The following is a 14,569-nucleotide window of genomic DNA, read 5'->3' as shown; positions in this document are numbered from 1 at the left end:
CACTTCTGAGGAACACTGCTAGGAACTTCCTTACCTTTATTCAAATTCTTAATCAATAAATAATCATGTACATAAACTGCAGCTTCAGCAGCATTCTTACTTTTTTATCAGCAGTGTAAGTTCTTAAATCTGTATCAATCTTATCGAGGAAGTTCTCGAAGATAACAAGTTCCTTAAGCTTAACATAAGATTCTGAGACATCCTCACTTCGCATCCATTAATTAAATGCATCAGTCATCTGCCTACTGAAATCTACAAAAGTGTTGTGAGGGTGCTTCCTACAATTCCTCAACTTCTGCCTGTAAGCTTCAGGTCTCATCTCGTATGGACACAGTATGGCTTTCTTTAGTACCTCATAATCCTTTAATTCGTGGTGGCTAAGACTGTCATAGGCCTTCAGCGCTTTACCCTTGATTACTGTCTGAACTAGAGATGACCAGCTGTCTCAGGTCCACTTGTTACCTGTAGCAATCTTCTCAAATTGGTCAAAGAACTCCAAGACTGAGCACTCATCAAATGGGGGAACTAATTTAGTGGGTTCAGCTACTCTAAATTCTGAAAAAGAATGGGGAAAATTACCTGGGGCATTTGGGCAATTCATATGCATTTCATAGTCAAGCTTCATCTGCTCCAGTTTTATCTTCTCCTGTAGTCTGCTATTCTCCCTCTGTAGCTGTAGTTGAAGCTGTAACGTCTTATTCTGCTCCTCCTCCTTCTCCCTCTGAAGCTGTAGTTGAAGCTGTAACATCCTATTCTCATGATCACGCTTAGCCTGCTCTGCATCAGTAGATTCATTCTGCTGGATGACAGTGACCTCTGCTAAAGTATCATGGGATGAATGAACTGATCTAGAAACTGATTCAAGTTCTGGTATGGATCCTGGGACTTCATATGGGTCTGTGCCAAGCAGTTGGTGGCAGATTAAGTTAGTTAACAGGAAGGCATTACCTGACTCATTCTGAATATTAAGAGCTTGGGCAACTAAGGCTAACTCCTGCCTCTGCAACCTTCTAACCTTATCCTTCGTTGGTCATGAGTTAATAAAGTCAACTGCATCTTGCTGAGTCACAATGTGTAGGGGTGCCACAGTAACATCAATAGTTCTAACCTCCATAATGACACACCGCAATGACGATAATCAAAATATCAGGGTATTATCCTGGCTAGGTAAAGCCAGTTTATATGTTACGAGATGGGAGTAGGCAACACAAGATAACAATCCGACTGGGTAAAAAACAGAAAAAAAAAAAAGTGAAAAGGGAAATGAACAAATAGTTAAGTGATGAAAAAAACAAAAAACATCTAACTCCAATCTTGCAACGCAGGTCTGAAAGTAAATTATTTGATGTTAGCAAGGGCAAAATAAACACAATGAATAATATACCAAATATAGTACAAGCTAATAATATTTACAATATTTACAATGAGATAAATGCAGAAGAATGAGGAAAGAAAAACAATCAACCTGATAATACCCTGAATAATCACACTAAAGGCTGGGAACAAACTTGCCAAACGAAAGAAATAAAATCATACAAAAAGATAACTAAACTGCACTTAATTGCCACAAATAATAATAATAATAATAATAATACAGTAATACTTGCGATAGGATGCTGATACAAAGTGAAAAAGATGTTCAGAAATATATACAATACACAAAACAGTTCTCCTCCCTCTCTCTCTCAAAACCAAACACACCCTCTCCCGACGCCAACCCACAAAAAATTGTCACCATCCAAAATATTCAACCTTATACGCTCTGGTCGCATGCACACAATAACACATAGCTGGGGGGGCCAGATGAGAAACATGCAGAAAATCGTTAAGCAATTTAGTCTTTCCCCTGGTCAGCGAAAGTTATAAATATCGCTGGTGAATACAAATCTTTGTGTCACCAGATTAAGTTCCACAGCAAGTCTATCCGCCTCAATCCCTTACGGGGTGGCCACAAACAAATCGCCTCCACATCGTCCTGTCCCCCGCCATTTCACCGCCCTGCTCCCAACTCACACCCCCCTCTCTCATATACCTCTCCACTCCATCCCTCCATCTCATCCTCAGCCTCCCCTTCCCTCTCCCCCCCTCCACCTCACTCACATACACTCTCCTTGTCGGTCTCTCACCCTCCATCCTTTCCACATGGCCAAACCACGTCAGTGTGTTCCTCCTAATCCTTCCTATCACATCCACATCCACACCACAATGCTCCTTTATATCCTCATTTGTCAGCCTGTCTCTACGTGTTACTCCACAGGCTCCTTTTAAATAACTCATTTCCATTGCTCTCGCTCTTGACTTGTGTCCTTCCAACAACGTCCTAGCTTCACTTCCATATGTTAGAGTTGGTATCACAATACTGTCATGTAGTAACTTTTTCACTTCCATGCTCACTTCCCTGTTTCTTATCATTGCCTTCAGGGAACCAGCAACCTTTCTTCTTTGTTGTACCCTTTCAAGCACTTCACCCTCCAAACTTCCATCCCTACTCATCACACTACCCAAGTAGTTAAACGTATTCACATTTTTCATTTCCTCACCATCCAACCCCACTGTACATTCACGGACTTCACTTCTCTCAAAGACGATCACTTTACTCTTCCCTACATTCACCTTTAGATTCCATTCCTTACACACTCTCCCAAACTCATCCACCAAGCCTTGCAGCTCCCCGTTGTCTTCACACAACAACACAGTATCATCTGCAATCAACAGTACAGGGAGTTTCCAAACACTACCCTCTCTCACCAGGGCCACTCCAACATCCACTGCCCTACCTTGTACCTCTTTTATTACCCCATCCATGTACAGATTGAACAACCATGGAGACATGACACATCCCTGTTTCAGCCCAACCTTCAAAGAGGAAAATTCACTCAGTTCACCATCCACACGCACTGCAGCCTTAGCACCATCATACATACTCTTCACAGCATTCAACAACTTCCCATCTACTCCATATGTTCTTAATACCTTCCATAATCCTTGTCTATCCACCCTGTCATATGCTTTCTCCAAATCCATGAAAGCCACATACAACTTCTTTCCCTTCTCTAGAACTTTTCCACTAAAGATCTAAGAATGAATATCTGATGTACACAACCTCTTCCCTTCCTAAAGCCTCTCTGTTCTTCTCCAACTAATTCCTCTGTTATTTCCCTAACTCTGTCAATAAGTATCCTACCGTACACTTTTCCTATTACACTTAGAAGACAAATGCCCCAATGATTACCACACACATTTCTTTTTTCCCTTTTCCTTTGTACAAGGGAATAATTATACCTGATTTCCAATCCTCCGGGACTCTACCTTCCTCCCAGGCCAGTCTACACATCTTCCACATCTATTCTACTATCGTCTCTCCCCCATGCTTCAGCATTTCACCGCACACTCCATCAATTCCTGGTGCTCTCCCCATTTTGACTTTCTTCATTGCTTCCATAACTTCTATCCTACCAATATTAAAAACAATTTTAGTCACACACTCGTCGAGAGAGCAAGCAAAATTAACTAAGACTTTATGAATGTGTTAAGTAATGAACAGGCAAGAACATGAGCGAGTGCATGTGTGTGGATGCTGGTGTACACGGCATCAACGCACTTACACACACACACACACACACACACACACACACACACACAGCGACATGCACTATACTGTACATAATAAACACAAAAATGCAGTACCCTCGCATCCAACACGCATTTGTCCAGGACGGTTTGCTTCCAGCAGAGAGAGCAAAAATTTAGTACGATTTACTGTAACACGGGTATGTTAGCATAACACGGACGGAGCTTCGAGAGATGGGCGAAATCCACAGAGTTCGCCCCTAGCACGATCACCCCCAGTCCAACACAGTCATACTGGATGTTCCCGTGATGCTGACAGCCAATCAAAACTTCCGATCAAGTAGCCTCCCCCACCCGCTATCGTGAGGTGATCGTGATGTCGCCCAATTAAAAACGCTTCTGCTCTCACGTGATGTTTTGTTTAAGTTTCTCCCGCCACAGCGCCACTCAGTCACATAATTTGCATTGGACGGTGCTTTTTCCTCGCTGCATTTTCTGCCATTGCTACTGCATTTTACCCTGCTCACGATGCTTAGGAAGCCTTCTGAGAACCCCAAGAAGCGGCAGCACCTTCCTCAGGCCACCAAGCTAGAAATCATCGAGAGGAAGAAGAAAGGGGAAAGGAATGTGGACATCGCCAAGGTCTACGACATGAATGAAGCCAGCATAAGGATCATAATAAAAAACCAAGACAAGATCCTAGTGTCAGTGAAGGCTTATGGAGGCGGGCCACTTGACTCCAGGTGCAGGCCTACTGACCCAGCAATCATCATAATGGAGTGGTACCTCAGTATGTACATATGAAGGAAGGAGGCAGAGGGTGTTCCTGTAGATTCTTTGAACATCAGGGAAATGATGAAGAAGTTCTAGTGTGGCTGCGAGGAAGAGTGGGTCACAGCCTGACTCATTCCGTGCCTCTACAGGGTGGTTTGCTTCGTTTTTGAAGAGGAAGGAGATACGGCGGGCCATGTTGGACGGAGAAACTGCTTCAGCAGACCACATCTGTGCCTCAGAATTCCCATCTCCACAGAAGGACATCGTAGAGAAGGAAGGGTACACAGCACATCAAATGTACAATATGGACGAGACGGGACTACAATGGAAGAAGATGTCTAACAACACTTACATCATGAAAACCAGCTGCCAGGGACACGGCAGGAAGGTGGACAAGTCCTGGGTATCTCTACTCCTTACCATCAATGCCTCTGGGTCTCATAAAATGAGACCGTTTTTTATAAGCAAGGTGGCACACCCCAGGTGCATCTACAACCGCTCTATGGCAGATCTGGATGTTATCTGGCATAGAAGTGACCCGGGTTGGATGACTGCAGTGTCCTGCATGGAGTGGTTTAAGAAACACTTCATCCCGGATGCAAAACTCAAGATGAGAGCTCTGAAACTTCCTGAGAAAATCTTCCTGCTAGCTGATGATGCCCGTGGACACCCTCAGATCTTGGCTGACGTAGACCCAGCAGTGAAGGTGGTGTTTTTACCAGTTAGCACCATGTCACTTTTGCAGCCTCTTGACCAGGAGGTCATAAGTAACTTCAAGATGTTTAACAACCAGAGACTAAGCCGACATCTTCAGAGATCAACAGAAACTTTTTCAGAGGTGAAGCAGATGCAGGCAGAATTGGGTGGAAGCCTCGACAGTTCACCAGCATCATCTTGCTTGTCCTCTCCTGATCATGACTCACCTGTACCAGGAACAAGCGCTGCCACACCACCGCCAGCATCACCACCTCAGGAATCTCCCCATCCTGCCATGACGTCAGCTACTCCAAGTAACCCAGCTGCTATGACTGTTGTACAGTTTTGGAAAAAGTTCAATATGAAAAATTGTGTTGACAGTATTGTGGCTGCCTGGGATAGTGTTAACATGGCAACAATCAACCATGCCTGGCGCAAGCTAACTCCTTACTTCACCACTTGTCACCAACAAGAGTCACTTCAGTGTCCTGAGAACAGCAGGCAGGCAACCTTGGCAGAACTTCAGAGGGTCCCCGGCTATGAAGAGGTTACAGGGGAGGACTTAACAGACCTTGTGCAACTCCGAGAGGAGACCACCTTGGACGAAGCTGTTCATCGAGTTGCTGCAATTGACGAGGCACAGGTGGAGGAGGAGGCAAGAATGGCCGCTGCAGACTCCAACGCACCTCCAGCTCCCCCCCTGAAGATGCAGGATGTTACCGAGATACTTCATGCTGTTGAAATTCTTAAGGAGGCCATGAACAGGGAGCCTAAGGAAGTCCGACGCCAGGAAGTGATACATACTATGGAAAACAGTGTGCATTACTATGCTGATCTGTACAGGAGGCACAATAACAAGAGGACTCAGACACTCATCACTAGCTTCTTCCAGCAAGAGGAGGAAGAGAGAAGAGTGCTAGGACAGGCAGAAGCAGGACCTTCCATGGATGTGGACAAGGATAGTGATTCTGAGTGTGATTTTGAAGGATTTATGAGGAAGGTTGAGGAGGAGCAGCAGCCATTACCGGCTAGTGACTCCAGCAGCCATCCTCCGGTGACCCAGTAGGACTACCTACAGCCTCGGATACCACCTTCCATGCCCAGCAAGCCCACCAACCCTATCCTAAAAGGTTAGTTATCATTCATAATACAGTAACATTTATTATAATTATAGTAGTATCATTATATGTATAGGTATATGGTAGGTATTTAGGGTGACTTTTCCTTGGGTTCCCGACATAATTCATTTTTCCCCATAAACTCTGTTGTTTGTTCAACACGTTTTTGGTCCAACATGGGAGCTGTGCATGATAATATTACCGTGTTGGACGCGAGGGTACTGTGTGTATATTCTTACACACGTAACAGTGTCAGGAGAGGCAACAGCTCCCTAAACTTCAAATCAGTTAATCATTTCCTTTGGCACCCCACAGGATGCATTGGGTCTCGATGAACTCTCTCCACCAATACTTGTCTCTTACAGTCCACTTCAGGTCCCACCAACACTCCTCTCCTGCTTCTCTTTTCATTGTCCTCTACCAGGTCTCCCTCGGCCTACCTCTGTCTCTTCTTCTAGCAGTCCACTCTAGCACATCCTGTATTAAACAACCTTCTTTTCTGCCCCAGCCATTTCCAGCAAGACAGTCTCACATATTCAACTGGTGTCACTGTCATAATATCTCTTACTCTTTCATTTATAACTCTGTCTTGCCACTTTACCCTAAGAATCCTTCTCAGTATTTTATTCTCAAATCCTAATACTTTCTGATCTGTTGCAATTTTACTATACCATGACTCATGCCCATAAATCAAAATTGGTCTAACCATGGGCTTTTAATTTTTACTTTAGTATGTACCGAAAGCATATTAGTATTCCAAACAGATTTCAACATTCCAACAGCATGCCAAGCCTGTCTAATCCTCTCCTCAGTTTCATTGTTTAATGATCCATTAGATGATACAATCATTCCCAGATATTTAAAATTTTCTACATTCTTCACCACATTATTCCCAGTTACACAATTGATTTGATTCTCTATGTTCATAGTAATAATTTCAGTCTTTCCACAATTTATTACCAATCCCACTTTTCTCCTTCCTCCACCAGACAATCAAGCACCCTATGCATCTCGTAAATACTTCGCAAATTAGTACAGTATCATCAACGTAGACCAAATCCATCAGCCTCTTCTTTTCTTTCCAGTTAATTCCTGCACCTGTTCTTACAACCTTTCTCATAACATAATCCATAACCAAAACAAACAGCAAGGGCAAAATAACTCCTCCTTGAATCACTCCTGACCTAATTTCAAATGGATCACTCGAAGAACCACCCACCATTACCTTACAGAAAGAACCTTCATGCAGGCTTCTAATAATACTGTATTTACAAACTTTTTAGGTATACCGTAGAATCTCATAATTTTCAACATAGCTCTACGTGAAACACTATCAAACGCCTTTTCAAACCACAAAACACATACCAAGTGGCATTTTCATCTCATTAGTTTGTTGCATTAGATGCCTTACAATAAAAATTAGATCATTACAACGTCGGCCCTTTCTAAATCGCATTTGTTCTTCTCTTAAAATTTTATCAATTACTGGCTCTATTCTGTTCAACAAGATTTTGGAAAAAGACTCTTGCAACTGCAGGTGTTAAAGTTATCCCTCTCCAGTTTGTACACAAATTTTATAATGACTCCATTTTTCCACTTCTGGAATTCCATCATTATCCCAAGCCACATTAAAAAGTTTCAAAAGCACATTCATCAACCTCTCATTTTCTACCTTCAGCATTTCAGGAAATATTCCATCCTCTCCTTGGGCCTTAAAATTCTTTAATTCCTTTATAGATTTTGCTACCTCTTCCAAGTTTATATCCCCTGTTTCCGTCTGCAAATCTCTCTCGGCTTGCAAAATATCCTCTTCAGCTGGGATTGGTCTATTTACAACAGATTCAGAATGCTCTTTCCACCTTCCTTTTATATCCAAATCTTTAGTCATCAAATTACCATTTCTATCTCGTACAGGTACAGTATTTCCTTCCTTCTTATTTCAGTCCCAGTTAACTCCTTTATGGCCTGATACACTGCTCTTTTGCTCTGACCGTCATTTTTGCCTAATTTACTTTCTGTCTCTGTTGCCTTTTCATCATATAGCCTCTTCTTATCATGTCTAATGATTCTTTTTACTTCAGAATGTAAACTCCAGCACTTTGCTCTAAGTACCTCAACTACCTGGCCATCATGTTGTTCTTCACTTCATAACTTCACCTCTTTCCATTTCTGAATTGCATTTCATGTTTCATCTAACATCCACTTCTTCCGTCTCACTGAACTTACTTCCTAAACTTATTCCAACTGTTTCATACTTCAGCCACAGGGATAGTTCCAGTCCCACCTCCACCAGATAACATGTCCCCCAAAAAACAAAACTTTCTTATACACTCATGAGATTCACCAGCAAGATAAATCCATTCATATGTGACACTATATACTTTCCCTGACACATCTCACGCATGAGAACAGCATTATCTTGCAGTCTACCTCTAATATAATTTCTTCTTGTATGCACCCACTTAAAACAAATAAAGCACAGGATGGAGTTGCTTTCCACATCCTTGTGGCAAACTGTATGTGGCCACACTCCACACTCCCTCTGCTTTGACAGTACTCCCACCAGCCCTAGATATTATCCCCTTTGTTTAATCTGCATTTCCTCCCAGACCCTTATGAACCATTCCATCTCTCCATTTCTTAAATCTTTCCTTTGCCCCCCTTTCATTCTCTGCAGGCAGCACCAAATCATCAGCATACAACATCTCCCATTGGAGTCCACTTGTCAAGTCATGTGAAAGAGCTTCAAGCACCATGACAAACAATTATGGACTCAAGACTGACCCTTGATGCATGCCAGCATTTATGAAAAAGTCATCACTCAAATCTCCATTCACTTTCACATACATAGCCGTAACCACTCTAACCAGGCACTCCTCGATCCCAAGCTTTCTTATTGCCCACTTCACTACTCCTAGGGACTCTGTCTTAGGCCTTCTCCAAATCAATAGTAACAAGTACAACTCCCTTTTCTTTGCTATATATTTTTCCTGAAGCTGTCAGGCAATGGATATGCCATCAGTGGTCCCTTTGTGTTTCAAAAACTTAAACTGCCTCTCATCATTATTCACTCTTCCCTAATCATTCCTTCTAAGACTGTATCTGTTACCTGCATTATCTGGTCCAAAAGTTTTATGCCTTTATAATTTCCTTTTGCCAGAGTATCACCCTTCCCCATGTATACATTTACAGTCACACCCTTCAGCCACTCATCTGTGACAACACTCTCATATATAAGCGTATTTATCAGATCAGTAACTAAACCCACTCCTCTGTCTCGTGAGGCCTTCAGCATTTCAGCAGTCAACCCAGACACACTTACTATCCTCTGTAACTGCATCCTGGCCATAGCCCTGCTTGCAGTTTTTGTTGCAGTGGGAAAGTTGGCAATACAGTTAAATGGTTTTATAGAGTATGTAATGAATATGAGATGATTAAAATGAAGCTTGAGGTATGAGAAAATGGAATACAGCGGATGGTGTACACAACATCAATGAATCGGAGATAAAGAGAAAGGGGTTTGGAAGGGATATAGAAAAATTGATGGGGATGGAGATGTCATAAGAGGGATAGTTTAGAGGGTAATGAGAGCAGTGAAAGAGTGGAAGAAATGTGTGATAACTGTGCATGTATATTTGCAGATATGGGATGAAATTACAGTCTGTAAGAAAACTTTGATAGTACATGTGAAAGTAATGGAATGAAAGTGAAGATGCTGTACACTGTTCCTTACCAGCAATTACATAATGATATGGACTGTTGATATTGAGTGGGGGAGAAATTTGAAAGAGTTTAACAGGTGAGATGAGTTTCTGAGGAGCAGCAGAGTAAGAATCATAACTATAAAGAGTGTTACCTTTGAATATATGGAAGTTTTGATATGGAAGATAAAGTAGAAGGTATGCAGTTATGTGTGAGATGGAGTGGATGGAAGACACAGCGAGGTGCTATAGAAATGTGGACAGAATGCAGCACACATCAATGGTGGAAAGTAACTAGCACTGCTGGAGGAGACCATGACTACTTGGAGGAAGTGAGGTAAGTGATGTATATAGTGGGTAAGAGAGTAGGAAAAAGAGAAGAGGAGAGAATGAGAGAGATGTGTAAAAACAGTTCAGCCAAGATATTATTTTGTTATGTTTCTCTTCTTGAAGGGAACAAAATGTCTGTAGAACAGAGAAGTGAAATAAAGTACCATAGCTGAATGATTATGAAATGTTATTCCTCTCTTCTCACATGCTCACAGAACCTGGGAACCATTGCCTATGAGTCGCAACACTACGAAGCTGAGGAAAAATTGGTGTCGTTCCGGTACTTGCCACACCTCCATGCTGAAGGGATGTTCCTTCTTAACTTGCCTGGCCTCTCTGACCTCACCACTGAGACGTACCGGGTCATTCATGACTTCAAGACAGGTCAGGAGGAATGATTGTACTGTAAAGCTTTGCAGCAGTGATCATATAGATTATTTTTTCTGGATCACTTCTCAGAAGGGAGTTGTTATTGTTCACACAGTGGTTTGATATGTGTACTAATTGCTCTTGACACAATTCTGATATCAGCTTTTGTAGCTGGTGCTGCTTTTTTATCAGGTATGCCTTTTAATGCTGTTCATTATCCCTGAGTTTAATTTTGTTGATTGGGCATTGTCAGGGATTGGTAAGTAGGTTGTCTTTTGTTTGTCATGGCCATGCATGTACATGATGTGTAAGCTTTTTCCACTTGTTAATGGGAACTAACAGAGATACTGGGCGATGTGTAGTGTTAAAACCACCAGTGTGCCACCAACAAGTAACAAGGGAAAGTTTTTAATGGCTGTATGCCCTTACTGTTGCCAACTATTACTTAGGGCCTTGGGTTTGAATTCAGAGGTTTCTTCCAACAGCCGCCACCCAAGGCTTACATATCCACCATACTCTGGGGAATAGATTGCAGTAATATAGAAGAGATAGATATGTGTAGTAGTCACTGCCAGGAGTAAGTAAATGTGGTTGAGTCCCCAACAAGGAAATGTTTAAAGAAGGTCAGCTACCAAGCTTTTAGTCCCACACTACTTCCATAGTGATAACTCTCGAGGATGATGGTAACCAAGTTTAAAACTTGTAAAATTAGACAGTTAACCTACCATACTACCAGATTTAGAATATTATTTATCTGATGAGATTTCAGGTAATCGGACTGTTTACTTATTGCCTGAGTTTACATTCACTGTAAAAATTACAACCAAGGTAGTTACAAATTTTTACATTACATGATTGTTTTTATCGTCATCATCATCCGGACCTCCTTTCCCACCCTGGGGCAGGTGAGGAGTATCAGTGTCCAGACAGCCCAAATTTGCCCAGTCCAATGGGCCACGCATCCATTCACTCATCGTTCAAGCCCGCGGAATCCTGGTTCTATCGGATACACCAAAAACATTCACCACTTTTTGTAGCTTCACATAAACGTATCCGAGAGAGTCAATCCGGACGCTGCCACATTAAAAGGGGTGCCATATCCCTGATCATGCACTTCTTCTCATAACATTCATCCAGCCAGCTCGATCTCTTGTCAGTTCCCTATCCTCACCGACATCCAAACCTCTCTTCCTCACACACTCATCCACCATATCACTCCACCTTCTCCTTGGCTTGCCTCACCACCTCCCTCCTTCAGATTCTCTCAGTTATACCTCTTTCACCACTCTGTTGTTATCCATTCTCCCCACATGACCATACCATCTCAGTACACTCTCTTTGTTTTTGGTGTCCACCGACTTCCTTACTCCACATGTTTCACGGATCACATTATTTCGTATCCTATCCACCCTCTGTACACCACATACATTTCTCATCAGTCCCATCTCCACTGCTCTTACTCTTGACTTTTCATTTTCATGCCACACCATAGGCTCACATCCATATGTTAAAGTTGGCACTAACACTCCTTCATGTAAGTCTTGTGCAGCTGCAACACTCAAGCCTCAGTTTCTTATCAAGGCCTTCATTGCATCAGCTACTTTTCTTCTGTGTGTCACCCTACTTTCAACTTCTTTTGCACATATTCCTCTCTTTTCTATCACTGTACCCAGGTATTTGAACTCTCTCACCAATTCCAGTCTCTCTCCATTCACTGTAACATCGCACTGGGAGTCACCTTCTCTCTCAATAACCATCACTTTACTCTTTTGTACATCAGCTCTCAAGGCACAACGCTCACAGACATCAGCAAAACCCTTCATTAGCGTACCAAGTTCTTGTCTGGTACAGTACTTGCAAGCAGTACCGCATTATCAGAATACAACAAATTTGAGATATTTCATCCATCATTTATTACCAATGCCATCACTCTCTCCATTACTCATGTTTTACTTCTCTCATCACCCCATCCATATATATATTGAACAGCCATGGGGACATCACACAACCATGTCGCACGCCCACACTGATCGTGAACCATTCACCTAGATGCCCATTAACCCTTACACATGCTTCACTACCATCATAAAAACTCTTGACAGTACCTAGCAGCTTTCCATCTACACTGTACATGTGCAAAACTTTCCACAATCCTTCTCTGTCCACTTTTCGTATGCTTTTTCCAGATCCAGGAATGCCATAAACACCTTATGGTCCTCCAGCCACTCCTCACTCTAGCCACGGAGCCAGCTCCAGCTTTACCTCCAGCACATAGCGTCACCCAAGTAACAAAACTCTTCCACACACTCGAGAGACTTGCCAGGAAAATAAATCCTTTCATGCCTGACAATCTCCACATGCTCTCCTCGACACTCCGCACACCAAAAGTCAGTGTTATCTCGCAGTCTGCCTTTATTACCACTACATGTCCTTTGCATCCATGTATAACAGACACTGCACAAGATGGAATTACTTCCCACCTCCTTGTGGCAAACTGCACATGGCCACTCTCCTTCTTCTTTGACAGTACAGTACTGCCACCAACCGTAGATACCATCACCTTTGTTTTATCTGCATGTACTCTCAAGCCCTTGTGTCCCATATGATCTTCCCACTTTGTAAATCTTTCCTCTGCCTCCCTTTCATTCTCTGCAATAAACACCAAATTCATCAGCATAATCTCCCACAGGAGTTCAGTTCTGAAGTCACATGAGAGGGCTTCAAGCACCATGATAAACGATAAGGAGCTTAAGACTGACCCATGATGCAGGCCTGCGCTCATGGAAAACTCATCACTGAAATCTCCATTCACTCACACCTGGTTGCAAACACCCACATACATAGCCATAATCTCTCTAAGCAGCCACTCCTCAATCCGAAGCTTTCTCATTGCCCACTTTACCACCTCCATAGGGACTTTGTCAAAGACCTTCTCTGAATCAATAAAAACAAAGTACAGAGCCCTTTTCTTTCTTCTATATTTTTCCAGAAGCTGTTGAACAATGAATATGACATCAGTGGTCCTCCTGCCTGACATAAACTCAAAGTGCATCTCATCAGTATTCACTTTCTTTGATCATACCTTCTAGAACTCTCTCCATTATCTTCATTATCTGGTCCAAAAGTTTTATACCCCTATAATTTCCTCTTTCCAGGGCATCACCCTTCCCCGTTACACATTTACAGTCACACTCTTCATATAGTCATCTGTGACAACACTCTCATATACTGTATAATCGTATTTATCTAATCAGAAACTAACCCCACTCCTATATCTCCTGAGTCCATCAGCATTTCAGCAGTCAAGCCAGACACACTTGCTGCCTTCCTCACCTGCATCCTGCTTATTAACCTGCTCGCAGTGGCAAGATCAAGCAAAGGCTGAGGGCCAAACACTGGATCCTCTGACTCCAAACTTTCCTGTTCCAGCCAAACTCCTCATTCACCCACCGGTTATAATACTCTCTCCAGGCATCTTTGATATCCTCACTGCTCACCACTACCTTTCCTTTATCATTTTTCACACACTGCTTACCTGTGATATCTCTGTTTTCCCTCTTCTTCTGATTTGTCACCATAAATATATTGTTTCTTTCAACACCATTAGGTTATCCAGTAAAAGTCTCTGAGACTCAGGTTTTGCCCTGTATACCTCTTTTCTATCCCTACACATGGCACCCAAGTATTCTTCATTGTTACCACCTCTTGTCATTGGGGACGAAAGGAAAAGACTTGAAACCATGAAATCAAGCCGTTAAAAGAGGGGAGGGGGGGGGTGAATGGGGTGTTGTAGCCTCCCTCTTATTATCTTGAAATGTCAGCATGTGGAGACTATCTTCCCAGTTCCTGTGTTGTAACAAGCCTCATACCACCAGCCACAGAAAAAGAAGCAGAAATTGTGCCTGGGAGTTTCCTTCTGATCCATATCCTCAGAGAAAGAAAAAATTGGTCAGTTATGGTCAAAAAATAATTTTCTTTTGTTGTATGTTGTTAGGCAGTTTCATTCTGGCC

General features: G+C 42.5%; 1 protein-coding gene across 1 annotated transcript in view; it reads left to right on the top strand.

Moving 5' to 3' along the window:
• Nucleotides 1-14,569, top strand: part of LOC145413653 (uncharacterized) — a 204,735-nt gene that overhangs the window by 110,124 nt on the left and 80,042 nt on the right. The window contains exon 7 of the mRNA XM_080283311.1: nt 10,405-10,573. Within this exon, the coding sequence (XP_080139437.1) occupies nt 10,405-10,573 (169 nt within the window). The remainder of the gene's footprint in view (nt 1-10,404; nt 10,574-14,569) is intronic.

The sequence above is a fragment of the Coenobita brevimanus genome, chromosome 97 (assembly GCF_032717465.1).
Source record: "Coenobita brevimanus isolate Jiangsu-jjx chromosome 97, ASM3271746v2, whole genome shotgun sequence".
Taxonomy (NCBI): domain Eukaryota; kingdom Metazoa; phylum Arthropoda; class Malacostraca; order Decapoda; family Coenobitidae; genus Coenobita; species Coenobita brevimanus.
This window is presented reverse-complemented; position numbering and strand designations above follow the sequence as displayed.